The sequence below is a fragment of the Scyliorhinus torazame genome, chromosome 1 (assembly GCF_047496885.1).
Source record: "Scyliorhinus torazame isolate Kashiwa2021f chromosome 1, sScyTor2.1, whole genome shotgun sequence".
NCBI classification, from domain to species: Eukaryota; Metazoa; Chordata; class Chondrichthyes; order Carcharhiniformes; family Scyliorhinidae; genus Scyliorhinus; species Scyliorhinus torazame.
Window position 1 is genome coordinate 264,540,708 of NC_092707.1, and position 26,879 is coordinate 264,567,586.

At 47.9% G+C, this 26,879-nt stretch overlaps 1 protein-coding gene across 1 annotated transcript in view; it reads left to right on the top strand.

Annotated features, from left to right (window-relative positions):
- The first annotated feature begins 269 nt into the window (after window positions 1–269).
- xrn2 (5'-3' exoribonuclease 2) overlaps window positions 270–26,879 on the top strand; it is a 119,444-nt gene continuing 92,834 nt past the window's right edge. Inside the window, exons 1-11 of the mRNA XM_072505734.1 lie at window positions 270–488; window positions 13,448–13,575; window positions 13,658–13,769; window positions 18,695–18,806; window positions 19,041–19,099; window positions 19,206–19,295; window positions 21,800–21,872; window positions 21,949–21,999; window positions 22,167–22,324; window positions 24,055–24,132; window positions 24,221–24,354. Of these exons, the coding sequence (XP_072361835.1) occupies window positions 414–488; window positions 13,448–13,575; window positions 13,658–13,769; window positions 18,695–18,806; window positions 19,041–19,099; window positions 19,206–19,295; window positions 21,800–21,872; window positions 21,949–21,999; window positions 22,167–22,324; window positions 24,055–24,132; window positions 24,221–24,354 (1,070 nt within the window). The 5' untranslated portion in view covers window positions 270–413. The remainder of the gene's footprint in view (window positions 489–13,447; window positions 13,576–13,657; window positions 13,770–18,694; window positions 18,807–19,040; window positions 19,100–19,205; window positions 19,296–21,799; window positions 21,873–21,948; window positions 22,000–22,166; window positions 22,325–24,054; window positions 24,133–24,220; window positions 24,355–26,879) is intronic.

The following is a 26,879-nucleotide window of genomic DNA, read 5'->3' on the forward strand; positions in this document are numbered from 1 at the left end:
CCACCGTGGGCAGATTCCTGTTAAAATCGAGGGACCGGGGCGGGCGGGGAAAGAAAAGGGAAATGGAAAGAGGGTGATTGGCACGAGTCCACCAGGCAGCACCTGGGGACCCGGGTTGACCTGTGACCCGGTGTGACCTGTGACCCGGTGACGTAATGGGAAAGCCGTCTGTGTGTGCCACGAGCCCCGGCCCGGGGGGGGGGGCAGGCTTCCCATTGGCCGAGGGGGCGGGGCCAGGGACGTGTCTCTGAGCTCACCCCGCACCGACTCGCTCCTGGGGGTGTGGCCAGCGCGAGAGGCGACGCGGATCCCGAGGAGAAGGCGGAGAGAGAGAGAGAGAGAAAGGGAAAGGAAAATTAAATCACCCCCTTTTCCTGAGGAAAGCTCCTACTCGGAACCCCGCACAGGACAGCATGGGAGTCCCGGCATTTTTCCGCTGGCTGAGCCGCAAGTATCCATCCATCGTGGTGCACTGCGTGGAGGAGAAGGTGCGTGAAGGCCGAGGCCTAGTGTTGTGCGACTAGGCCCGAAGCCAGCCCCCCCCCCTCGCTGCTGTTGTTGAGACCGGGGCCTGGCCACTTATGTCGTCCCCCCCCCCCCCTATTGTGGGGAGAGGATAGATGTGAGACCTTCGGCGGGGCAGGGGTTATATTTGGATTATTTATTTTTCTCTTATAAAGAACCTGCGAGTCACGCGATGCCGCGGAAATCACTGCCACTTCGCTTGATTTTAATTCGTTACGTGTTTTTTTTTGGTGTGGATTGAATCTTCATTTGGCAAAGCTGCGATGTTGAAACCAATTCGTCGTTTTTGCATCACCCGGAGTTTAAATTTCTCTTCCCCCCCACCTTTTGAACCAACTCTGTTTAAGTTCGTTGTTAAAATTGCAATTGTGCAGTTTATTTGGTGTTGAGGTCAGTAACTAAGACGGGGGTTGTGAGTTTATTTACTGCAAGAGCAAAATACCGAGATTGCTGGAAATTTGAGGCACAAACAGGAAATGCTGACCGGTTAGGCAACAAACAATGTGTTGCAGGGAAAGTAGCCGGTTTTGATGAAATACAGAAGTGGGGAAAGAGGGGAGGGGAAGGAGCGGCAAAGAACAAAAGGGAAGGCCTGTAATAGAATCATAGAATTTACAGTACAGGAGGAGGCTATTTGGCCCATCCGAGTGCACCGGTCTTTGAAAGAGCACCCTACTTTACCCCACACCGTCACCCTATTCCCGTAACCCAGCAACCCCATCTAACCTAAAGGCAATTTAGCATGGCCAATCCATCTAACCTGTACATCTTTAGACTGGGAGAAAACCGGAGCACCCGGAGGAAACCCGCACAGACAGTGACCCAAGCAGGAATGGACCCTGGAGCTGTGAAGCCATAATGCTAACCACTGTGCTACCGTGCTGCCCGAGAGGGCGGAAGGCATGAGAGATTTAATGGTAAAAGGGAAGATGATGCAAGGGAAAGCAGATGGTAATGGTTAAGTGAAGAAACAGAAGGTTGGTCCAGAGGAGGTATATATGGGAGTAGCAGAATCATCAACAATTGCTTTTCAAAAAAGGGGCAGAGGTTAGGATCTAAATTGTTGAACTCTGTTGAGCTTGGCGATCTGTAGCATGCCTAATTGAAAGTTGAGCCCCTGTTCTGCCAGCTTATGCTGAACCTATAGAATTATATCTGATCAGGAGCCATTCAGCCCATCATTTCCACACTTCTTTGCAGAGGTAACTCAACTAGCCCCACTCCCTGCTCTTTCCCCATTGCTTTGCAATTTCTTTCTCTTAAGATACTTATTCCATTCCCTTTTGAAAGCTATGCTCGAATAGCTTATAAAATCAAGACCCTGTGTGTCTTAACCATTTTCTCAACCTGCCCTACCGTTTCAACTATTTGTGTACATATAACCCTAGGTCTCTGTGCCTGCAGCCTCTTTAGAATTGTACTACTAATAATATAATAAAAATCTTTATTGTCACAAGAAGGCTTACATTAACACTGCAATGAAGTTATTGTGAAAAGTCCCTAGTCACCGCATTCCAGCACCTGTTCGGGTACACGGGAGAATTCAGAATGTCCAAATTACCTAACCGCACGTCGTTCGGGACTTGTGGGAGGAAACCGGAGCACCCACAGGAAACCCACGCAGACTCTGCACAGACAGTGACCCAAGCAGGGAATCGATCCTGGGACCCTGGCACTGTGAAGCAACAGTGCTAACCACTGCTACTGTGCTGCCCATAGATGTGAGACTAGATGTGTAACCACACTTTCTCTGCATTGAAGTTTACCTGCCTCATGTTCCATTGTTCTAACAGGCTGTCTGTGTCCTCTTGAAGTCAAAGTTCATATGATTCTACCCAGTTCTGTCATCTGCAAATGTTAAAATTGTGCCTTGTACATCCAGGTGCAAATCTTTAATGTAGATCAAAAAAAGCAGTGGTCCTAGTACTGACCCCAAACGACCCTCACTGATCACATCTGGCAATCTTGCATCCATAGCCAGTGTACAAAATTGAAAGAAATTCAAGTAAGTCACTTTTTTACTTGGAAGGAGTATTTGGGTGCTTGGGCAGTGGGAAGCGAGGAGATAGAAGAGTAAGTGTCACACCTCCCATACTTGGATGGGAAGTGGGAGGTGATTAGTTGACCAGGGTTTCTCGGGGAACAGTTGCTTCAGAATACTGAAAGCGGACATGGGGAGTGGTGGAGATAGGATAATTATGATTGGTAGTAGCATCATGCTGCAGGATGATCTGTTAAATGTGGAGGCTGGGGGGTTGAAAGGTGTAATAACGGGAGGACCTTATTGTCGTTCTGGAGGGGAGGGAAAATTATGTAAGCAGAAGTGCAGAAAATTGAAATGTGTTTGAGGGCACTGTTGACTACAGTAGGGGGAAATCTCCAGTTGCAGAAAAAGGATGTATCTGAAGCACTGTTATCAGAACGGATTAGGTGAAGAATCTAAATGTCATGAGTTGTTCTAGGAAAGAGGGTGGGAGGCAGTGAACTTGCAGTACTTAGTTCTCTGAAGTCCAACCTTTACAATTGTCATTAAGACCCAGTGAGGTGACCTGCCATTTCTCGGTAGCGAGATCTTCTGATCCCGCCATTGTCAATTGAGTTTCCCATTGAATGTGTCCCTCCCTGTCTGGAAAACCATGATGGGGATGTGCTGTTGGTGGGACCGGAATATCCCGCAGAGGGAATAGCCAGAAAATCTTCCCCTGATGTTGTTTGGTGAACCTAGCCGAGGCTGAATACCAGCTCCATCTACCTTTCCATGACCCGACCACTGAGCTGTTATTTCCAAGGCTGTCACTTATCTCATCTGCCGATCTTACATCCACTGCCTTCAATCCTATAATTCCCCATGCCATAAAAGCCATCTTATTGCTCCTTCTCAAGATGCAGAAAAAGCTTCCGTTGCCAATTACTTAAAATCTGCTCTATCTCTAATATTTTCCAATTCTGATGAAAGGCCACCAACATGAAACGTTAACTCTGTTTCTTTCTGTCACTCTACAGTTACTTCCTTAGCTGTTGAGTGCTTCTTGCATTTTCTCTTGTTTATTTGAGTTATTTGCTGTCATGTAACCTTATCGAGATGCATTTTGTACTGTTCCCTGTTCCCTCTGTTTTATTGTCAAGATCTGTGGGTTCACATTAGAATCGTGGAAGATTTATGCTTGTTAAAAGTATGTTCAAATGATACTTCCGGTTGCGGCTATGCCTAGGTAGGTCGCACGTTCGGCAGCTCCCGCTGGGAACGGACTTTTGGGCTCTCTAAAGGGGCCCCAACGGCAATTGTTCGACGGCTTCCAGTGTGGGAAGGTGACAGCAAGGTCCCCCCGACATATAGATTGGACCAGGAGTGGAGCGGTGAAAAAAGTGATCTTGGAGCAGCGAAAAGTGAGAGGGAGAAAAAACAAGATGGCGGAGGGTGGAGACCAAGCAGCGTGGTCGCAGGAGCAGCAGGGGTTTCTTAGACGCTGCTTTGAGGAGCTGAAAACCGAAATGCTGGCGCCAATGAAGGCGGCGATTGAGAAGCTAGTGGAGACCCAGAAGACCAAGGGGGCGGCGATCCGGGAGGTGCGGCAAAAAGCCTCGGAGAACGAGGACAAGATCTTGGGCCTGGCGGTGAAGGTGGAGGCGCACGAGGCGCTGCACAAGAGTTGGGCGGAAAGATTTGAGGACCTGGAGAATAGGTCGAGGAGGAAAAATCTTCGGATTCTGGGTCTCCCTGAAGGAGTGGAGGGGCCCGATGCTGGGGCATATGTGAGCACGATGCTCAATTCGCTGATGGGCACGGGAGCCTTCCCGAGGCCACTGATGCTAGATGGGGCTCACTGGGGCCTAGCAAGGAGACCCAAGGCCAACGAGCCGCCAAGGGCTGTAGTGGTGAGGTTTCACCGCTTTATGGGCAGAGTGTGCCCTGAGATGGGCCAAGAAAGAGCGGAGCAGCAGGTGGGAGAACACGGAGATCCGAATCTACGAGGACTGGAGAGAGGAGAGATGGGCGGTGCTGGAGAGGAGCGCACACTGACTGCCCGGGGGGGGCGGGGGGGGGTTGATGGAATGGCGCGAGAGGCCGGGGTCAGCAGGAGTCAGCTGACTTACGGGAGTGTTATGGGGGGGAGCAAAAGGGCTAGATGTGGATCTGGCGGGGGGGAGGGTATGGGGTTGCTGCTGCATTGGCCAAAGGGGAGCTGGAAGTAGGAGAGGTGGTTGGGGCGGGGGTCCGCCGTCTGGGGAACTGGAGGGTGCGGGAGGCGCGGGCACGTGGCTGGCCTAGAAAAGGAGGTGGCTAGTCGGCAGGGGTGTTCGTGCACTTAAAGGGACTGAAGGCAGACGTGGTTATACTCCAGGAGACACATTTGAAGATGGCAGATCAGGTTAGGCTGAGAATGGGATGGGTAGGACAGGTATTCCGTTCAGGGCTGGATGCGAAGAACAGAGGGGTTGCAATACTGGTGGGGAAGCGGGTGTCGTTTGAGGCAATGAATATTGTAGTGGATAATGTAGGTCGATATGTGATGGTGAGCGGTAGGTTGCAGGGGGTGCGGGTGGTACTGGTAACCGTATATGCCCCGAACTGTGGTGATGCCGGATTTATGAAACGCATGCTGGGTCGGATTCCGGACCTGGAGGTAGGAAGCTTGATAATGGGGGGGGGGGGGGGGAATTTCAACACTGTGCTGGACCCAGCACTGGATCGCTCTAGGTCCAAGACGGGTAAGAGGCCGGCTGCGGCCAAAGTGCTTAGGAGGTTTATGGACCAGATGGGGGGAGTGGATCCATGGAGGTTTGTCAGGCCCCTGGCCAGGGAATTTTCATTATTTTCCCACATCCATAGAGCCTACTCCCGGATAGACTTTTTTATTTTGAGTAGGGCGCTAATCCCGAAAGTGGAGGGAACGGAGTATTCGGCCATAGCCATCTCAGACCACGCCCCACACTGGGTGGAGCTGGAGTTAGGGGAGGAGAGGGACCAGCGCCCGCTGTGGCGTCTTGATGTGGGATTATTGGCGGATGAGGAGGTGTGCGGGGGTGCATTGAAGGATATTTGGAGGCCAACGACAACGGGGAGGTGCAGGTGGGGGTAGTCTGGGAGGCGCTGAAGGCGGTGGTCAGGGGAGAATTAATCTCCATCAGGGGCCACAGGGAGAAGAGAGAGGGCAGGGAGAGGTTGGTGGGGGAGATCTTAAGGGTGGACAGGAGATATGCAGAGGCCCCCGAGGAGGGACTACTCGGGGAGCGGCGGTACCTCCAGACGGAGTTCGACCTGTTGACCACAGGGAAAGCAGAGGCACAGTGGAGGAAAGCGCAGAGAAGGCGAGTCGGATGCTGGCACACCAGCTTCGTAAGAGAGAGGCAGCGAGGGAGATGGGTGGAGTTAAGAATAGCGGGGGGAATACGGTGCGGAGTGCGGTGAGAATAAACAAGGTATTTCGGGACTTCTATGGGGATCTGTACAGACCTGAGCCCCCAGCGGGGGAAGAGGGGATGCGACGATTTTTGGATCAGCTGAGGTTCCCGAGGGTGGAGGAGCAGGATGTGGCTGGTTTAGGGGCGCCAATTGGGCTGGAGGAGCTGGTTAAAGGATTGCGGAGCATGCAGGCGGGGAAGGCCCCGGGGCCAGATGGGTTCCTGGTCGAGTTTTACAGGAAATACATGGACCTGCTAGGCCCGTTGCTAGTGAAGACTTTCAATAAGGCAAGGGAGTGGGGGACCTTGCCCCCTACAATGTCCGGGGCGCTGATCTCTCTGATCCTGAAGCGGGACACACTGCAATGTGGGTCGTATAGACCAATCTCGCTCGTCAATGTTGAGGCTAAGTTGCTGGCGAAGGTGCTGGCTATGAGAATTCAGGAATGTGTCCCGGGGGTGATTCATGAGGACCAGACGGGATTTGTAAAGGGCAGGCAGCTAAACACTAATGTGCGGAGGCTCCTCAATGTGATTATGATGCCCTCGGTGGAGGGAGAAGCGGATGTAGTGGCAGCTGTGGACGCGGAGAAGGCCTTTGACCGGGTGTAGTGGGAGTATCTTTGGGAAGTGCTGCGGAGGTTTGGGTTTGGGGAGGGGTTCATCAGCTGGGTCAGGTTGCTATATAGAGCCCCGGTGGCGAGTGTGGCTACGAATCGGCGGAGGTCGGAGTACTTTCGCCTGTACCGAGGGATGAGGCAGGGGTGCCCCCTGTCCCCTTTGTTGTTTGCATTGGCAATTGAGCCACTGGCCATGGCACTAAGGGAGTCCAGGAAATCGAGGGGACTGGTTGGGGGGTGGGGGGGGGGGGGGGGGGGGCGGCGGCGGCGGAGAGGAACACTGGGTGTCGCTGTATGCGGACGACCGGTTGCTGTATGTGGCAGATCCAGTGGAGGGGATGGCGGAGGTCATGCGGATCCTAAGGGAGTTTGGGGACTTCTCTGGGTATAGCTCAATGTCGGGAAAAGTGACCTCTGTGGTGCATCCAGGGGACCAGGGAAAGGGGATAGACGAGCTACCGTTGAAGAGGGCGGAAAGGAGCTTTCGGTACTTGGATATCCAAGTGGCTGGGAGTTGGGGGGCCCTGCACAAGTTCAATTTGACGCGGTTGGTGGAGCAGATGGAGGAGGATTTGAAAAGATGGGGTGTGCTGTCACTCTCGCTAGCGGGCAGGGTGCAGTCGGTTAAAATGACAGACCTCCCGAGGTTTCTCTGTGTTCCAGTGCCTTCCCGTTAAGATTACCAAGGCCTTTTTTTCAACGGGTAGGTAGGAGCATCATGGGTTTCGTGTGGGCAAATAAGATCCCGGGGGTGAAGAGGGTGTTTGTGGAGCGTAGTAGGGACAGGGAGGGCTGATGCTGCCGAATTTGTGCGGCTATTATTGGGTTGCCAATGTGGCGATGATCCGTAAGTGGGTAATGGAGGGAGAGGGGGCGGCGTGGGAGAGGTTAGAGATGGCGTCCTGTGTGGGCACGAGCCTGAGGGCGCTGCCGCTCTCGCCGACAAGGTACACCACGAGTCCGGTGGTGGCGGCGACGTTGAAGATCTGGGGGCAGTGCAGACGACACGGGCGAGGTGGGAGCCTCGGTTTGGTCCCCGATTCGGGAGAACCATCGGTTCGTCCTGGGAAGGATGGATGGGGGGTTTCGGAGCTGGCATCGGGCAGGGATTAGAAGAATGAGGGACCTGTTTATAGATGGGACGTTTGCGAGCCTAGGGGAGCTGGAGGAGAAGTTTGGGTTACCCCCGGGAAACGCTTTCAGGTATATGCAAGTGAGGGCGTTTGTGAGGCGGCAGGTGAGGGAATTCCCGCTGCTCCCGGCACAGGGGATTCAGGACAGGGTGATTTCGGGTGTATGGGTTGGAGAAGGCAAGGTTTCGGCGATCTACCAGGAGCTGAAAGAAGAGGAGGAGGCCTCGGTAGAGGAGTTATAGGGCAAATGGGAGGAGGAACTTGGGGAGGAGATAGATGAGGGTCTGTGGGCTGATGCCCTGAGTAGGGTTAATTCTTCCGCGCCAGGCTCAGCCTAATACAATTCAAGGTTACTCACAGAGCGCATATGACAGGGGCGAGGTTGAGTAGGTTCTTTGGAGTGGAGGACAGATGTGGGAGGTGCTCTGGAAGCCCGGCGAATCACATCCATGTTCTGGTCGTGCCCGGCACTGGAGGGGTTTCGCGAGGACTATGTCCAAGGTGGTGAAAGTCCAGGTCAAGCCGAGTTGGGGGTTGGCACTATTTGGGGGTAACGGACGAGCTGGGAGTGCAGGAGGTGAAAGAGGCCGGTACCCTGGCTTTTGCGTCCCTGGTAGCCCGGCGGAGGATCTTGCTAGTATGGAAGGACGCGAAGCCCCCTAGTGTGGAAGCCTGGATAAATGACAGGGCAGGGTTCATTAAGCTGGAGAGGATAAAGTTTGCCTTACGAGGGTCTGTGCAGGGGTTCTTCAGGCGGTGGCAACCGTTCCTAGACTATCTCGCGGAGCGTTAGGAGGAGGTCGGCAGCAGCAGCAACCCAAGGGGGGGGTCTCTTTAGGGGGGGGGGGGAATTCGGGTGGGCGGGGGGGGGGGGGGCTTCCCTCTGAGTACCTTTGAATGTCATATGGGGGGGTTACTGTATATGGGGGAAACCCAATGTATAAGTTTTGTATTATTTTTGACTTGTGTTTCTTTTTGTTACTGGGGGGGGGGGGGTGGTTGTTAAAATATTCTGTTGGAAAATTTGAATAAACATATTTTTAAAAAAAATATGTTCAAATATTCCAGCATCTGGGAACTGGGCAATTACAATTAGTAGGCAGTGAATCCCAGACTTGAAATGAAAATGAAATGAAATGAAAATCACTTATTGTCACAAGTAGGCTTCAATGAAGTTACTGTGAAAAGCCCCTAGTCGCCACATTCCGGCGCCTGTTCGGGGAGGCTGGTACGGGAATTGAACCGTACTGCTGGCCTGCCTTGGTCTGCTTTAAAAGCCAATGATTTAGCCCAGTGTGCTAAAGACTTCAGTATAACTTGGGTGTGGTTAACTGAACTTTGCATCTATTGACCTGATTGCTACTGTAGATGAGACCTGGTAATGAACAGAGAAGCAAAGAGCAGAGATTTCCTTGTGTGGCAAGCTATTGCAGCAGTGAATGCATTGATATAGGCAATGATTGAGACAGTCTTTTGCACCCTTGATAGGAATGTTCGATAAATCTTGTCTCACACCAATATTAGACTTATCTATTATGTGAGCGAATCAGATAATTATAGATATCGCGCTTATTGAGAGATTTGTTTGGTTTAACTGACATGTTGATTTGGAATATTTAGTCAGTCACAGTTGTGATAGGGCATCAGCAGTAACATTTTCTTTTGGACACTTTTGCATTAGTTCTGTCCAAGTAGTCCGGCTATTGTCGGATGAGATTTTGCGGGTGGATAGGAGGTACTCAAGAGGCCCCGGAGACAGGGTTGCTGAAGGAGAGGAGTTTGGGCTGGTGTCCATGGGGCAGGTAGTGGGGCCGTTGCGGAGGCCCAGAGGAGCAGTGAATGAGTATGGGGAGAGGGCTAGTAGGATGCTGGCCCACAAACGTAGGAAGCAGGAGGCGGCAAAGGAGATTGAAAGTGTGAAGGACGGGAGGGGAAGAGTGGTACTGGACCTGGTGGGGGTGAATGGGGTAATTGAGGAGTTTATAGGAGGCTTTATGAATCGAAGCTCCTGGCCGGGGAGTGAGGGAATGTGGTGGTTCCTGGATGGATTGGAAGGGCTGGGGACCCCCGTTGGACTGGTTGAGGTGGAGAGTATGGGGGCAATGCAGGCTGGAAATGCCCCGGGCCCGGATGGGTTCCCGGTGGAATTTTATAAGAATTTTAGGTAGGACCTGGGGCCTCTGCTGGTGAGGGCATATTGCAGGCGTCCGTATCCATAATACTGAAGAAAGATAAAGATCCGGAGCAGTGTCGTTATTAAATGTGGACGCAGGTGAAGGGAGATTTTAAGAGGTGGCATGTGTTGCCACTGTCGCTGGAGGCGGGTGCAGGCAGTGGAAATTATGGCGCTTATTTGAGTTCCAGAACCCCCCCCCCCGATCTTTGTCCCAAAGTCATTTTTTGAAGAAGGTCAACGCTTTGATTTTGGGGTTTGTGTTGGCAGGGAGAGAGCCACGGGTTAAGAAGGTGCTGTTGGAGTGAGGGGGAGCTAGCTGGCCATGCCAAATATAATGAACTATTATAGGGCAGCTAATATCGCTATGGTTAGGAAATGGGTAGTATGGAGGTGTCAGCATACGGGCAGATGGAAGCGGCCTCTTGTCGGGGAACAAGTTTAGTGGCATTGTTGATGGTGCCCCTGTCGTTCTCGCCGGTCAGGTACACCACAAGCCCAGTCGGTGTTGGCCTTGAGGGTATGGGGGCAGTAGTGGTAGCATTTGAGGTTGAAAGGTGCCTCAGTGTGGGCACCGATTTGTGACAATTGCCTGTTTATACCGGGTTGGACGTGAGATTTTGGGGGTGGCTGCAGGCAGGAATTGAGCGGTTTGGGGACCTGTTTTGGGGGGCAGCTTTGCGCGTTATGGAGGGTGTTGGTGTGGTGGGGTGGGTGCGGTGTGTCGGTGGGGGGGGGGGTGCGGTGTGTCGGGGGGAGGTTGCGGTGTGTCGGGGGGGGGGGGGGTTGCGGTGTGTCGGGGGGGGGGTTGCGGTGTGTCGGGGGGGGGGGGGTTGCGGTGTGTCGGGGGGGGGGTTGCGGTGTGTCGGGGGGGGGGTTGCGGTGTGTCCGGGGGGGGGGGGGTTGCGGTGTGTCCGGGGGGGGGGGGGGTTGCGGTGTGTCCGGGGGGGGGGGGGGGTTGCGGTGTGTCCGGGGGGGGGGGGGGGTTGCGGTGTGTCGGGGGGGGGGGGGGTTGCGGTGTGTCGGGGGGGGGGGGGGGGGGGTTGCGATGTGTCGGGGGGGTGGGTTGCGATGTGTCGGGGGGGTGGGTTGCGATGTGTCGGGGGGGTGGGTTGCGATGTGTCTGGGGGGGTGGGTTGCGATGTGTCTGGGGGGTGGGTTGCGATGTGTCTGGGGGGTGGGTTGCGATGTGTCTGGGGGGTGGGTTGCGATGTGTCTGGGGGGTGGGTTGCGATGTGTCTGGGGGGTGGGTTGCGATGTGTCTGGGGGGTGGGTTGCGATGTGTCTGGGGGGTGGGTTGCGATGTGTCTGGGGGGTGGGTTGCGATGTGTCTGGGGGGTGGGTTGCGATGTGTCCGGGGGGGGGGGGGGGTGGGGGGGTGGTTGCGGTGTCGGGGGGAGGGGGGGTGGTTGCGGTGTCGGGGGGGGGGGGGGGGTGTTGCGGTGTCGGGGGGGGGGGTTGCGGTGTCGGTGGGTGTGTGGTTGCGTCTGGGGGGGTGGTTGCGGTGTCGGGGGGGTGGTTGCGGTGTCGGGGGGGGGGGGTGGTTGCGGTGTCCGGGGGGGGGGGGGTGGTGGTTGCGGTGTCGGGGGGGGGGGGGGGGGTGGTTGCGGTGTCGGGGGGGGGGTGTGGTTGCGGTGTCGGGGGGGGGGTGTGGTTGCGGTGTCGGGGGGGGGGTGTGGTTGCGGTGTCGGGGGGGGGGTGTGGTTGCGGTGTCGGGGGGGGGTGGTTGCGGTGGGGGGGGGGGTGGTTGCGGTGTCGGGGGGGGGTGGTTGCGGTGTCGGGGGGGGTGGTTGTGGTGTGCCGGGGGCAGGTGGGGCTGGGTTTGGGGGGGGGGGCTGGGTGGGGGCGGCCGGGTTTGGGGGGGGGCGGGGAGAGGGGGCCGTGGTTTGTGGGGGGGCCGTGGGGGGGGGGGGAGGGGGCTGTGGGGTGGGGAGTGGTGTGTGGGGAGGGGAGGGGGCCGTGGTGTGGGGGGAGGGGAGGGGGCCGTGGTGTGGGGGGAGGGGAGGGGGCCGTGGTGTGGGGGAAGGGGAGGGAGGGGGCCGTGGTGTGGGGGGTGGGGAGGGGGCTGTGGTGTGGGGGGTGGGGAGGGGGCTGTGGTGTGGGGGGTGGGGAGGGGGCCGTGGTGTGGGTGTGGGGTGTGGGCCATAGTGTGGGGGGGCCATTGTGTGGGGGGGTGGGGAGGGGGCCGTGGTGTGTGTGGGGGGGGGGGGCCGTGGTGTGGGGGGGGGGGCCGTGGTGAGTGGGGGGAGGGGGGCCGTGGTGTGGGGGGGAAGGGGCCGTGGTGTGGGGGGGGGGGGGTGATGGTGGAAGGGATAAAGGGGTTGAAATTGATACGGGAGGCGAGGAAGGACAGGGGGTTCCGGGTGTTGATTAGCTAGTTATTTATTATGATCCTGTTTGTTCTCTCTCTTGTTTGTGTATTTGCTGTTTAGCGAAATTCCTCAATATAAATAAAAATGTATATTCTTTAAAAATTAACATTATTAAGTGGTCTGACCAAGTCTCACATTGCTGGTTTTGGGACTGTTGTGTAGTAGTTTCATACCATGTTCTCTGCAGTGCAGCCGTACAAAAGAACTTCAAAAGCCTATTTGAGACATCTTGAGGTTGGGAAAAGCACTATGAAAATGCAAGATAACTTTTGTGTGTACCTCTCATTTTATGAATGCAGAGCAATTAACACAGTTTAGATTGTAAAGGACTCACTCATTTTATTTTACATGGTATTGACCTTTTCTTGTAAAAGAATTCATCCTGTGCCTTGTCAGCAGCAGTGTGGGAGATATACCAGCCCTTGCTAGAGTTTAAAAGAATGAGAGGTGATCTCTTTGAAGCATAAAATTATCAGTGGGTTTAACAAAGTAGATATTGGAGAATGTTTCCTCTGGTTCAGAAGTCAAGAACTAAAGGCCACAGTTTCAGAACGTGGGGTGGCCATTTGAGCAGTTTTCACTCAGTTTTGCGAACCTCTGGAATTCTGTACTACAGAAAGCTGTGGTGCTCAGCTGCTGAGTATATTCAAGGCAGTACGCCCAAGGGAATCGAGGATATGGGGAGACCACTTGAGGTACAAGATCAGTTGTTTCCATCTATCCAGCCTATCAAATCAATCAAAACACTTCTATTAGATCACCCCTTGATCATACTCAAGGGAATGCAAACCTTCCATACATGGGCAGCATGGTAGCATATGACTTCACAGCGTCAGGGTCTCGGGTTTGATTCCCGGCTTGGGTCACTGTCTGTGCAGAGTCTACACAGTCTCCCCATGTCAGTGTGGGTTTCCTCCGGGTGCTCCGGTTTTCTCCCTCTATCCCCCCCCAAACAGGCGCCATGGGCTTTTCACGGTAACTTCATTGCAGTGTTAATGTAAGCCGACTTGTGACAAAGATTATTATTATAATAAGTACTTGGTGGTGCCATGTTGCACTTTGGTTGTCTTTTCACTGAAGTTATGCTACATTGTCTGTTGATATGCAGCTGAAATGTGACTTTCAGCAGTGGCTTTTTTGTGCTAAATTTTAAGGAATATCTGAGAGGATTTGTTGGCAGAACTTTATTATTGTGACTTTTTTGTATTCAACCCTGTGCAGGGTAAAGAAGTCAATGGAGTCACCGCCCCTTTGGACAGCAGCAAGCCTAATCCGAATGAAGTGGAGTTTGACAATCTGTATTTGGACATGAATGGCATTATTCATCCATGCACACATCCTGAAAACAAGTAATATGTCTTGGAGAATAACTTTCTGTCCCTGTTTCAATTGGGACAAAATTCTGATTCATGTTTTGAATGTACCTTGCAGACCAGCTCCCAAGAATGAGGATGAAATGATGGTGGCCATATTTGAATATATCGATCGATTGTTTAACATTATTAGACCCAGGCGACTACTTTATATGGCAATAGATGGAGTTGTAAGTGTTTATATTTTTGCTGATTCAAGAAGCTAGTTGCATGAGGTTTCAGGGTCATGTAGCAATGTCTGGAATTTTTTTATCACATCGGAATGATCCCTCTTCTGCATGTTTGTTAATTAACCTAGTCTAGATCAATGAAACTCTGCCTGTTAAGTGCAGATTTAAAGGTCACGCATGCTACAAAATTAACTTGTAAATCTTTTTTCAAAAATTTAGGGTAGCCAATTTTTTTCCAATTAAGGGGCAACTTAGCATGGCCAATTCACCTACCCTGAACATCTTTGGGTTATGGGGATGAGACCCACGCACGCACCGCGGGGGGGGGGGGGTGGTGGTGGAGAGTGTGCAAACTCCACACGGACAGTGACCCAGGGCCTGGATCGAACCTGAAAATGAAATGAAAGTCGCTTATTGTCACGAGGCTTCAAATTAAGTTACTGTGAAAAGCCCCTAGTCGCCACATTCCAGCGCCTGTTCAGGGAGGCTGGTACGGGAATTGAACCATGCTGCTGGCCTGCCTTGGTCTGCTTTCAAAGCCAGCGATTTAGCCCTGTGCTAAACCAGCCCCTGGGACCTCTGCTGTGAGGCAGCAGTGATAACCACTATGCCACCCCCAACTTGTAAATCAAGATCCATATTATTCTTTTGCAATAAGTGACTGGTCCTGTTTATAGCTAGTGACACCATTTGCATTTTATAACAATGCTTTAGATTGGTAAATTGCTGTTCGTTGACTGTCTGAAATGGATATTTTGTACATGGGTGCTTGATTGTTTCTAATGTGTAATATTTTTATACACATTGAAGGTTGCTAGATAAGTATTTACAGTTTTTAAAATGATTATTGCAAAATATTAACCTAAGAAATGTTAATTTGATTCATTTTCTTTTGCTACCAAGAATATCTTTTTGTTTTACAATAAATACATATATACCTCCTGTAGTAAATATATTTTTATGGAGATAGACCAGCTGCAAAATTATTAAGTTGTGGGTGGGAAGTGATTTAGACAATTTTAAATTGTGCACGCATCCATTTCCTACTCCAGTGAAATGTTAGTGCTTAGAATTAGTGATTTAATTGTCCTGTGAACTAAAATGTGTTCTTAGTAATGATAACAGAAATATTGTAGATTTGCAGCTTTTGTTAAATTACGGATCAATACACTTCTATGGAAAATGACCAACTGAATTTCACCGATTTCAGTTCATTGTAGCACACCGATAGAAAATAGGAGTACAAAAGGAGAGAATATTCAATTCACATATTTTAGTGTACCATGTGTCACTATGGAAATGTATCAATTACAAGAAAAATGAACAACTATCAAATGAGCTCCACGTTTTCACAATTTTTAAATGCCGAAGTGACTTGAGAACTTAATGAGGTTTATCAGTTAATTCAGTTTTTAAATGGGACATTCCCAAGACTTTGTGTTCAGTTGTATAAAAAAACATAGTCGAATGCTAAATTTAAGAAATTTGAGCATGGAATACTAATTTACCGCACAGTAAACTCTTTAGTGCCAGTTTTACTTTTGGATGTTAGTAATCTCCTTTCACGCAGGTATTTTTAAAAAAATATATTTTATTGAGGCATTTATGGTTTTATAATAACAAAAGACACAAATACAGATATAAACATGGTTCACAGCGTAACACACCTTTCCATCTCCCACAGTTCTTGCCTAAGCTAGCCCACTAAGCTACCCCGCTACTATGCTCCCTACTTCAAATGAAACCTGCTTATTAATCAAGGTCGCAACCCCACTAGTTTTAGAATTTAGCCCCGAATGAAATACCTGCCCTTCCCAACCCTTCCTCAGCCTGGTCTGATCCACCACCCTCGTGTGTTTCTTGCAACATTGCCCACATCCAGCTTCAGTCTCTTCAGATGCACGAACACACGAGCCCTCTTGAACGACCTATTCAGCCCTCTCACGTTCCATGTGATCAGCCTGGCGGGAGGGCAACCCCCCCCCCCAGCCGATCAACATCACCCCTCTTAGGCCAGCCTCCGGCCCGCATCCCACGCCTCCTCAGGCCCGCCCTCGGGTGTCCACCGTCATCGACGTCCCATTTGTTTCCAAGCGACAGTCGCTCCCCTGTCAGCAGAGCAGTTCACTCCTTCTCCCCCACTAACAAAACAACAATCCCAACCTCCCATAACAAACAAGTCACCTGCTCAACCCCCACTGCGCTTCCATGAGCTAGCCTACCCAGCTGGCCTGGTAGCCCCCCCCCCCCCCATGGCGCCAAGCTTTCTACCCCCCCACTGATCCCCCCCCCCCCCCCCCCCCCCCGCTTGAACATACATATGCAAAGTACAATCCCCAACAAACACCGTGAAGAAAATTCCACCCACCATCCCCCAATTAGAACCAAGTTAATCCACAGACAACACTGAACAACGGCCCATAATCTAGTATAAAACCAATACATACAAATCCCCAAAAGAAATTAAGCAGCACAAATACAGAATTACTCATCCCCAAGTTCAATGTCCTCCATCACCTGCCAGTCCCCTGTCTTTCACAAAGTTCATCGCCGCCTCCAACGATGCAAAATAGAGTTCTTGACCTTCATAGGTGACCCACAAATGAGCTGGGTACAGCATGCCGAACTTCACCCCCTTCCTAAAGAGGGCCGATTTTACTTTGTTGACGCTTGCCCTTCTCTTAGCCAGTTCCGCATCCAAGTCCTGGTAAATGCGCAGCTCGTTGCCTTCCCATTTGCAGCTCCTCGCCTGCTTGGCCCACCTCAACAATCGTACCGCCATTGCCCTCGGTGGCTCATTCATCCGCGGCTTCCTCGCAAGCGCTCTGTGCGTCCTCTCCACCTCCGAGGGCCGAGTAAGCGCACCGTCTCTCATTAGCTTCTCGAGCATACGCGCCACGTGCGCCCCTGCGTCTGATCCCTCCATATCCTCCGGGCGAACCACGACCCTCGGGTTCTGTCTACGTGACCTGTTCTCCAAATCCTTCACCTTCTCTTGCAGCCTTTTCTGGTGGTCCCTCATCAGCCCCATCTCCGCCTCCATTGCGGTTAGCTGGTCCTCATGCTCAGCTGCCGCCTCTTCCACCTTCTTGATCGCCTGTCCCTGGGCTTCCAATCTGCACTCCACCCAGTCAATCCCTGTCTTAATTGGCTCCAGGTACTCTTGCCTTTGCTTGGGAAAGCTCTCCTGGAGGAAGTTCATCAGCTACTCCGTTGACAACTGGGCCGGCAATCCCAGTCCCTGAGCCCCTGCCATGCTTTCCTGTGCCGCTGACTCCACTCCCTTCTTTGTCAAACAATCTCTTCTTTGCAGGCCACTTCTGGTCCACGATTCCATAAACTGGTGGGGAATTCTTCTCTTCTTCAGCAGCCTCCAATTTTACCACTCAAATCCCCCATACGTCTAGGGAAAAAGGTCCCAATAAGTCCACCATAAGTCGCTGATTCTACCAAATAAGTGACCTCTCACTCCATGGCCGCCACCGGAAGTCCTTCACGCAGGTATTGATGGTAGAGGTTTGTGTTTATTCGGGCATTGGTGTTTTTCTGACTTGTTGAACGCTTTGATGAGAAATTAAGCAAAATATTTTTGATTCTACTTCATTTGGCAGCTCTGTTCCCTTTTGAGCTTTTGACAATGTCTGGAAAATAAATTTATTATATGCATTAAATAAGTGGAAAATAGAATTTGAAAAATCATAGTTTATTTTTTAATAATCATTAATAGTCATACTAGCCAAAGATACAGGCCAATACTTAAAGTAAAGAGACCCCAGAGTAGCAGAATGGATACTGCAGAAAAGTGAGACATGTTGCCAAAGCATTTTGTCTTGCATGCATCAGGATAAATGCAGAAATCCCAAATTTCAAAGAATAAAACAATTTATACTACAGCAGTAAAGGGTGCTGATTGGTTGCTAGGTTGGCACCCATTTGACCAAAGCATTGTCATGGAAAAATAAATGGTGATCTATAGATGTCCACAAACTTCTGGGTAATTCAAAAAGACGCAACGCTTGAACATATTTCTTTTGTTTGACGAGAATTAGTCCCTGCATGTAAATGAATATTGCTTCAAGCATGCCTAAATGAGACTTGTTATGAGCTCTATCTTAAATTTGTTGATCGTGTAGCTATTAGCACACTTAGCAAGTGCTGTCCAATCGCAGAAGCATGTCCAGCAGTAGATATTTTATTTTGGGATTTGCATGCACAAGCTTGCTGAAGTACGCTTGGTTCTGTCTGTTACAAACAACTGGTGCAATGTCCAGTACCTGTGCCATACCCATACGTCCCAGCGATTAGCTAATCAAATCAAATAGCATATTGCTTTGATCGTTCATAATAAGCAGGATACCGATTGCACTCAAGCAGTCTGCATTGGCAAAGCCCCTACCAAAATATCTACAGTTAAATGTGATTCTGCAATTGGGCAGCACTTGCGGAACAATCCTGATAATTACACTAACAACCAATTTAACATGATTAGTTGAGCTCCTAACATAGCTCATTTACACCTGCTAGAAGCAACTTTCATTTGTACACAGTTCCCTTCAAACAAAAGGAGTATGTTCAACCCTTTTGTTGTTTTTGAATAATGGAGTTTGGGGAGCCCCTGTTCCCCAGTCATCTTCTCCATGGTGACATTGGAGCCTTCTTACCAACCAGTCAGTAGCCTTTTTGTCTTGTAGTGTAAATTGTTGTGATCATTTGAAATTTGGCATTCTTGCCTTTGTCCTGATCAGTGCAAGGCACATTCCTTTGTCAGCATGCCTCTCTTTTCAGCGATATTCAAGTTCTGTACTACAAGCAACTCTTAAAATAAATATTCTAATATTCATCCACAGCTGCATATTGTAAGTAGTAAAAGTTTAAGCGAGTTTAAGTCATATGCATGTAAGTGATGAACGTGCTGGTTATTTTAGGCTCCTCGTGCCAAAATGAACCAGCAACGATCTAGACGATTTCGTGCATCCAAAGAAGGAATGGAGTTGGTTGAGGAGAAGAAAGAAATGAGAGAAGAAGTGCTTTCTAAAGGTACAACATAAATGTGTCATGGCATTTATTTTTGATTCTTCATATTGTTGGAAGCAACAATTGATCAACCTGCGCTCTAGATAAATCACACGTGCCAAACCTCTGACCAAACATTAAATAATGTAAATTAAGTTCAATATGAATTCAATAGTACTTAAAGGAATAGACGCACAGGTTCTCTTTGAACAGTTTCTGCACTGATTCTTGAGTGAAACCAACATTACCATTTTGCAGGTGGATATCTGCCTCCAGATGAAGCAAAAGAAAGGTTTGATAGCAATTGCATTACTCCAGTAAGTATTAATCATTTGAGAATTGACATGCAAAATTCCAGTCTATGTTGTGTTTCCTATGGTTGCAAGATTTTAGTATTGAGTTGCTCCTTTTGATTTATTCAAGGGAACAGAATTCATGGATAACCTAGCACGATGTCTTAGGTACTATGTTGCTGATCGGCTAAACACCGACTCCGGGTGGAAAAACTTAACTGTAAGTCTTGACTTGTTTTTAAGTTTTAATATCATTACGTTAATTTAGTCTTGGCCTTTGCCTCCCTGATAGCCCGGAGAAGGATTCTGTTGAGTTGGCGGGTCTCTGAGCTACCAATGGTGAGGGTATGTGTGAGTGACCTGGCCGAATGTTTGCTCTTGGAAAAGTCAAGTTTTCCACACTTGGAGTGGAAGATAGTTTCACCCTGAGGAGATGAGCAATGCCTTCAATAAAAATATTTATTTTTAAAAAACTGCTATGGAGAGAGACTGTTGCAACACAGACTTCACTGTGAAACTAGAAACCTACCAATAGGCTGAAATATCTCGTGCATGTCAGCAATTCCAGTTAAAAAGATGGAATGAAAAAATACCATGAACACTGGAAATCTAAAAACAGAAAATGCTGGAAATGCTCAACAGGCCTGGCAACATCTGTGGAGAGAAAAACAGAATTCACATTTTAGGTTGATGAACTTTTGTCAGAACATAAGCACTAGGAGCAGGAGTAGCCCATCTGGCCCCTCGAGCCTGCTCCACCATTCAATGAGATCATGGCTGATCTTTTGTGGACTCAGTTCCACTTTCCGGCCCGAACACCATAACCCTTAATCCCTTTATTCTTCAAAAAACTATCTTTATCTTAAAAACATTTAATGAAGGAGCCTCAGCTGCTTCACTGGGCAAGGAATTCCATAGATTCACAGCCCTTTGGGTGAAGAAGTTCCTCCTAAACTCAGTCCTAAATCTACTTCCCCTTATTTTGAGGCGATGCCCCCTAGTTCTGCTTTCACCCGCCAGTGGAAACAACCTGCCCGCATCTATCCTATCTATTCCCTTCATAATCTTATATGTTTCTATAAGATCCCCCCTCAGCCTTCTAAATTCCAACGAGTACAGTCCCAGTCTACTCAACCTCTCCTCGTAATCCAACCCCTTCAGCTCTGGGATTAACCTAGTGAATCTCCTCTGCACACCCTCCAGTGCCAGTACGTCCTTTCTCAAGTAAGGAGACCAAAACTGAACACAATACTCCAGGTGTGGCCTCACTAACACCTTATACAATTGCAGCATAACCTCCCTAGTCTTGAACTCCATCCCTCTAGCAATGAAGGACAAATTCCATTTGCCTTCTTAATCACCTGTTGCACCTGAAAACCAACTTTCTGCGACTCATGCACTAGCACACCCAGGTCTCTCTGCACAGCAGCATGTTTTAATATTTTATCATTTAAATAATAATCCCTTTTGCTGTTATTCCTACCAAAATGGATAACCTCACATTTGTCAACATTGTATTCCATCTGCCAGACCCTATCCCATTCACTTAGCCTATCCAAATCCCTCTGCATACTTTCAGTATCCTCTGCACTTTTTGCTTTACCGCTCATCTTAGTGTCGTCTGCAAACTTGGACACATTGCCCTTGGTCCCCAACTCCAAATCATCTATGTAAATTGTGAACAGTTGTGGGCCCAACACTGATCCCTGAGGGACACCACTAGCTACTGATTGCCAACCAGAGAAACGCCCATTAATCCCCAATCTTTGCTTTCTATTAATTAACCAATCCTCTATCCATGCTACTACTTTCCCCTTAATGCCATGCATCTTTATCTTATGCAACAACCTTTTGTGTGGCACCTTGGACAAATGTGGACAGTTTGTATATTTTTTATTTTGCCTTTCTGCAATGTTACAAGCAATAAAAATATTTTTTTAAAACCTTGTACTCGCAACACACGGGTTAACCTTCCTGCACTGTGAAACCAAATATCCCAAATATGTCAGCACAATAATTTATTTTCTGAAACAGCATTTAGTCTATTCAAGGATTCGTCAATAGCAAGTTACTATTTTTTAAAAAACGTTTTCAATTAAGGGGCAATTTAGCATTGCCAATCCACCTACCCTGCACATCTTTGGGTTGTGGGGGTGAGAGCTACGGGACAGAGAGAATGTGCAAACTCCACATGGATGGTAACCCAGGGCCAGGATCGAACCTGGCTCCTCGGAGCACATTACTACTACTAATGAAACCTGTTGCACATTTTGAAGGAGTTTTGCTCTCATTCGGTTAACTAAATTGCACTTTCAATCAACTGCCACATTCTTCCTAAAAGATATAATTGAATCACAGTTATGATTCCAGCACATAATCACATTTATGCTGCCCCTCAATTTTTATACATCTTCGAAGTGGGCTGATACTAATGTTTGAGATGCAGCTATTTTTTCAAAATTCTGTCACCAAGTCTTTTCGCAGACATAATTTGTAGGTTTGAAAACACTTAAAACAATTGTTGCGGCAACTTGTTTGACTTGCGCAGCGTCAGAATGAAAACTCACAGGCTAGATATTATATCATAAGGGAATTGCAGATAAAGAATTTGCATCTGTTAAGTAAAGAACCTTCTGTGGATTGGCAACCTTTATCGTATCATCAATATGGAAATTAGTTCACATCAGGATATTGTAATTGAATTGCTTTTTAAAAATTTACCAGATTATTTTGTCAGACGCAAGTGTTCCTGGTGAGGGTGAGCATAAGATCATGGATTACATAAGACGTCAAAGAGGTGCGTGTGCAACATTTTGGGGGCCTGGGGGAAGGATTAGCCGCAATCTTACTAAATGTTAATTTTCACTTTGCAGCTCAGCCAAACCACGATCCAAACACTCATCATTGTTTGTGCGGGGCTGATGGTGAGTAATTGTCTTATCGTTTTCATGCTGTTAACTGCGAACATCTAAGTAAAAGTAGTGTTCATCATATATCTTATTAATGATCAGGTTTGTTTTTTCAGAATTGCAACTGCAATTATGATTGCATATAAAATGCCCATTTTCTGATACTAAACTTCTTCCAACAGCTGATCTTATCATGTTGGGATTGGCAACTCATGAACCAAACTTTACGATAATCAGGGAAGAGTTCAAGCCCAACCAGCCTAGGCCATGTGCTCTTTGCAGTCAACTTGGCCATGAAATCAAAGAATGCCAGGGTTTGCCGAGAGAAAAACAAGGCGAGGTACAGTAACAAAAGTCTGTAGAGTTGCTGTCAATATCATTGTCAATTACATTCACCAATATGAAAATAAATAAAAGTTAATATCACTGCAGATAATTTGAGTATGGGATTTCTTAAATTCATCTGAATGATTTGAGATGTAAGTAACTCTAATATGAGGATTAGAACAGCTCAGTATTTTATACCTTGCACATTGAAGTATTGTTATGAGCAAAGGTTTTGTGACTTAGTTCTGTTCGTATCTGCAAATCTGACAGCAACAGTGATCTTGATTGTTCTCATCTGCTACAGGTCTCCTGAGACTCGAGAAGAATCAATATTTTAAAGATATTTCATCTTAAACTCTGACTGCTGGACCTCCTAAAGAAAATACTTAAATGTTTAAGATTAAAACACCCATATGGTATACCTTGTGAGATTTCTCTTCTTCCTACCCCTCTTCCCAAAATAACCCACTTTTGCAACTGCAGAAAAAGAACTATACTTTATACCTTAAAGCTTCATTTTTAAATGTTATCAATTTAAAAGCAGCTTCCAATGACCTCTCCATTCCCCCAAAATAACCCAATGAAAGGGCACTTGACAAGCAAAGGTTATTCAGCATATCAATGTTATTAAACCTGAATCCCCCTAATCTATTATTAGCAACAAACCGCATTTTTGAAGCAAATCTCTCAACCGTTATTCATTGCAGCATGCTAGATTTCACCATTTAAATTGCTGCTGCTCATAGGCATCATTTTTTACTATTTGCACTTGTATTTGCTTTTCCCTCTGCAGAAAATGCTGACTCAAAAAAAACCATATTTGTAAATTGAATGCCATCAGAAATATTTTGAGCACACAACACATCAGTGCAGTTTTAATTGCAGTTATCCAGTGGCATTTAACAGAAAGAAATGCTGCATTCTGCCTTTCCGTTTGCTACAGTTGTGCTAATGAGAAAGGGGTAGTTCTGCTGCAGTCCTTATCTTTATTTGCCCTACCTGTGCTGCTTCTCAAAACTGTTCATGCTGCAACAGTTATAGGAACACTGCACTATCGCTGTTATTCCAAAAGGAACAATTATTTGGCATGTCATTTTCAGTGTTAACTTTCTGCTGCACAGTCTCCAGAAATAAAAAGCAACAATGACAATGCATTTATGTAGTATTTTTAACATAATTTTGTTCTCGGTATCTTGCAATGGTGAGTATGTTTGGGAGGAGAGATTAGGACAGATAACCAAAAGCTGGGTCAAAAAGTTAAACTTTAAGTGTCTTAAATAGAATGGAAATGTTTAGGGAGATGTTCCAGAATTGGCAGCTAAAAACGCAGAAACCAATGTGGAGGGAAGAAAAATTGTGGATGTATAAGAGGGCATGCATGTGATAGAATTTTACTGCAGCACAATGGACATGTTCCATCGGGTAGAATAAATTTAAGAGAGGGGAGCACGGTGGTGCAGTGTTAGCACTGCTGCCTCATGGCGCCGAGGGCCTGGGTTCGGTCACTGTCCGTGTGGAGTTTGCACGTTCTCCCCATGTCTGTATGGGTCTCAACCCCCACAACTGAAAGATGTGCCTGATAAGAGGATCGGCAATGCTAAATTGCCCCTTAATTGGAAAAAAAAGAATTGGGTACTTTAAATTTAAAAAAAATTAACAGTAGCCAGAGGTATGGTCTTAGTTAGAAATTAGTTGGGATTAAATCAGTGGAAATCAAATTTATGGATTTGTTTTTTCCTCCAGTTTGACCAAATGGCAAGTAATCCTCCAATTGGCTCAGAAGTGGAATTCATATTTATCCGATTAGCTGTCTTGCGTGAGGTACGTTTATCTCAATAAAGAGTAATTATCTCAAAATGTTTGTTTGCTGGAATCTTAACTAAAACATTTTTTGTTGCATTTTAACTAGTATTTGGAAAGAGAATTGACTATGGCAAGCCTGCCCTTCAAATTTGATTTTGAGAGGAGCGTTGATGACTGGGTTTTTATGTGTTTTTTTGTGGGAAACGATTTCCTGCCTCATCTGCCATCGCTGGAAATTAGGTATGCCAAATCAATTAATTATTACAATGTTTTTCCCCCTGTTTAGTTTGAAGATATATTTACCACATTGCTAATGTTTCTTTGAAGGCTCTGTATGGTTTTCACTTTAAATTTGTTTTTCAATTTCAATTTGGAATTTCATTATTCACTTAAAACAATTGTGAAACAAACTTTAATCCGATATTCAGATTTTGGGTGACTATTGTTACGGAATCCTGGTCAGCTCTCGGCAGTAGCCAAGATTCTGGACCATGTCACAAGTTTTAATGCAGTGCAGAAATATCAATTTGTTCCAGGAGTTATAACATAAGAAATAGGCTTGGTTATTTTACAAACAAACGTTATTAAAACAAGATAAACAATATTCAGACTTTTAAACTTCAACCCAAACAATAACAGGTTACATGTAGTTTCTTAACCCTCGCACACAAGTTCCCATTAATAAGGAATTCAAGGAACATTCAGCTCTCATCCCATTTATACAGGCAGGCAAAGGTGATATTTGCATTTATGAACAATTTTTTTTTCTGTTAGTGAAGTTGTTTCAGAACTCTTTCTGAAAGCCCGTCTCTGGAACATCTTTCCATGACCTCTCTGGCTTTTCAAATCCTTCTGCTCGCTTGTTCAAAACAGGATTCTTTCTCTCCCTCTCTGGGTTCCACCAGTCCCTCAAACAAAGGTTCTTTCTTGGGGCATCCAAACTTGAACCCATCATCTTTATCTTGGCTGTTTGATTTCCCACTCCTGTTTACACAAAGAATAGAGCCATGCTTTTGATATGCGACTAACCTCCCATTGATGGACAAATAGTCATCAGACTCTGTCCTGGGTCAATTGCTGGTCAGACAGAAGTACCCCAAGGACAATGGATCTCAAGTGACTCACTCTGGTTGAACAGGGGTATCCTGTGTATTCCCACTAACAAGCTTAAGTCTGAATGGGACAATATACCTTGGGCCAGGTGTAGGCATATCCCTCTGACTCCATGCTAGCAGTTTTTCCCTCAGTCTGTTAACCACTGTATTGCCTGCTGCATCTTCAATCCCATTTCTAGACCCAAGTTCCTAATATCTCCCTCACATAGCAATATGTGAGGGTGTCTATGAAGCGCAGGAATTATTTTTTAATATACATTTAGAGAACCCAATGCTTTTCTTCCAATTAAGGGGCGGTAAGCACTATTGTTTCACAGCGCCAGGGTCCCAGGTTCGATTCCCGGCTTGGGTCACTGCCTGTGCGGAGTCTGCACGTTCTCCCCGTGTCTGCATGGGTTTCCTCCGGGTGCTCCCGGTTTCCTCCTACAAGTCCCGAAAGACGTGCTATTAGGTAGTTTGGACATTCTGAATTCTTCCTGTGTACCCGAACAGGCGTCGGAATGTGGCGACTAGGGGATTTTCATAGTAACTTCATTGCAGTGTTAATGTAAGCCTACTTGTGACAATAAAGATCATTATTATTATTATTTAGCATGGCCAGTTCACCTACCCTGCACATCTTTGGGTTGTGGGGTGAGAACCATGCAGACACAGTGAGAATGTGCAAACACCACACGGGGCTGGGAGCGAACCCAGGTCTTCAGCATTGTGAGGCAGCAATGCTAACCACTTTGCCGCCCAAAGCCCAAGAATTCTGGTTGAACCTCATCATTGGTTGGTTGGTAGCTGATTGCAACAGTGAGGAGAGACAGCAGTTAACAGAAAGGAGGCCAAAGGCTTAATTGGGCTGGGAGTCGGACCCTTGCTTTTCTTGACCCATAAGAATTGTTTTAAGGAGTACAAACCTATTGGAGCTGGTAGCAGCCCCCTCCATTTCTCTTCTGGGTTTCAAAGAGCCTCAAAAGATTTGGTCAACAGATGTTAAATTTAAACGAGCTGTCAACTACACTGTAGGAACTGGTTTAAATAGTCCCGTTTAGAAAATGTCCTGCCAAAGAACAAAGAAATGTACAGCACAGGAACAGGCCCTTCGGCCCTCCAAGCCCGTGCCGACCATGCTGCCCGACTAAACTACAATCTTCTACACTTCCTGGGTCCGTATCCCTCTATTCCCATCCTGTTCATGTATTTGTCAAGATGCCCCTTAAATGTCACTATCGTCCCTGCTTCCACCACCACCTCCGGTAGCGAGTTCCAGGCACCCACTACCCTCTGCGTAAAAAACTTGCCTCGTACATCTACTCTAAACCTTGCCCCTCTCACCTTAAACCTATGCCCCCTAGTAATTGACCCCTCTACCCTGGGGAAAAGCCTCTGACTATCCACTCTGTCTATGCCCCTCATAATTTTGTAGACCTCGATCAGGTCTCCCCTCAACCTCCTTCGTTCCAGTGAGAACAAACCGAGTTTATTCAACCGCTCCTCATAGCTAATGCCCTCCATACCAGGCACCATTCTGGTAAATCTCTTCTGCACCCTCTCTAAAGCCTCCACATCCTTCTGGTAGTGTGGCGACCAGAATTGAACACTATACTCCAAGTGTGGCCTAACTAAGGTTCTATACAGCTGCAACATGACTTGCCAATTCTT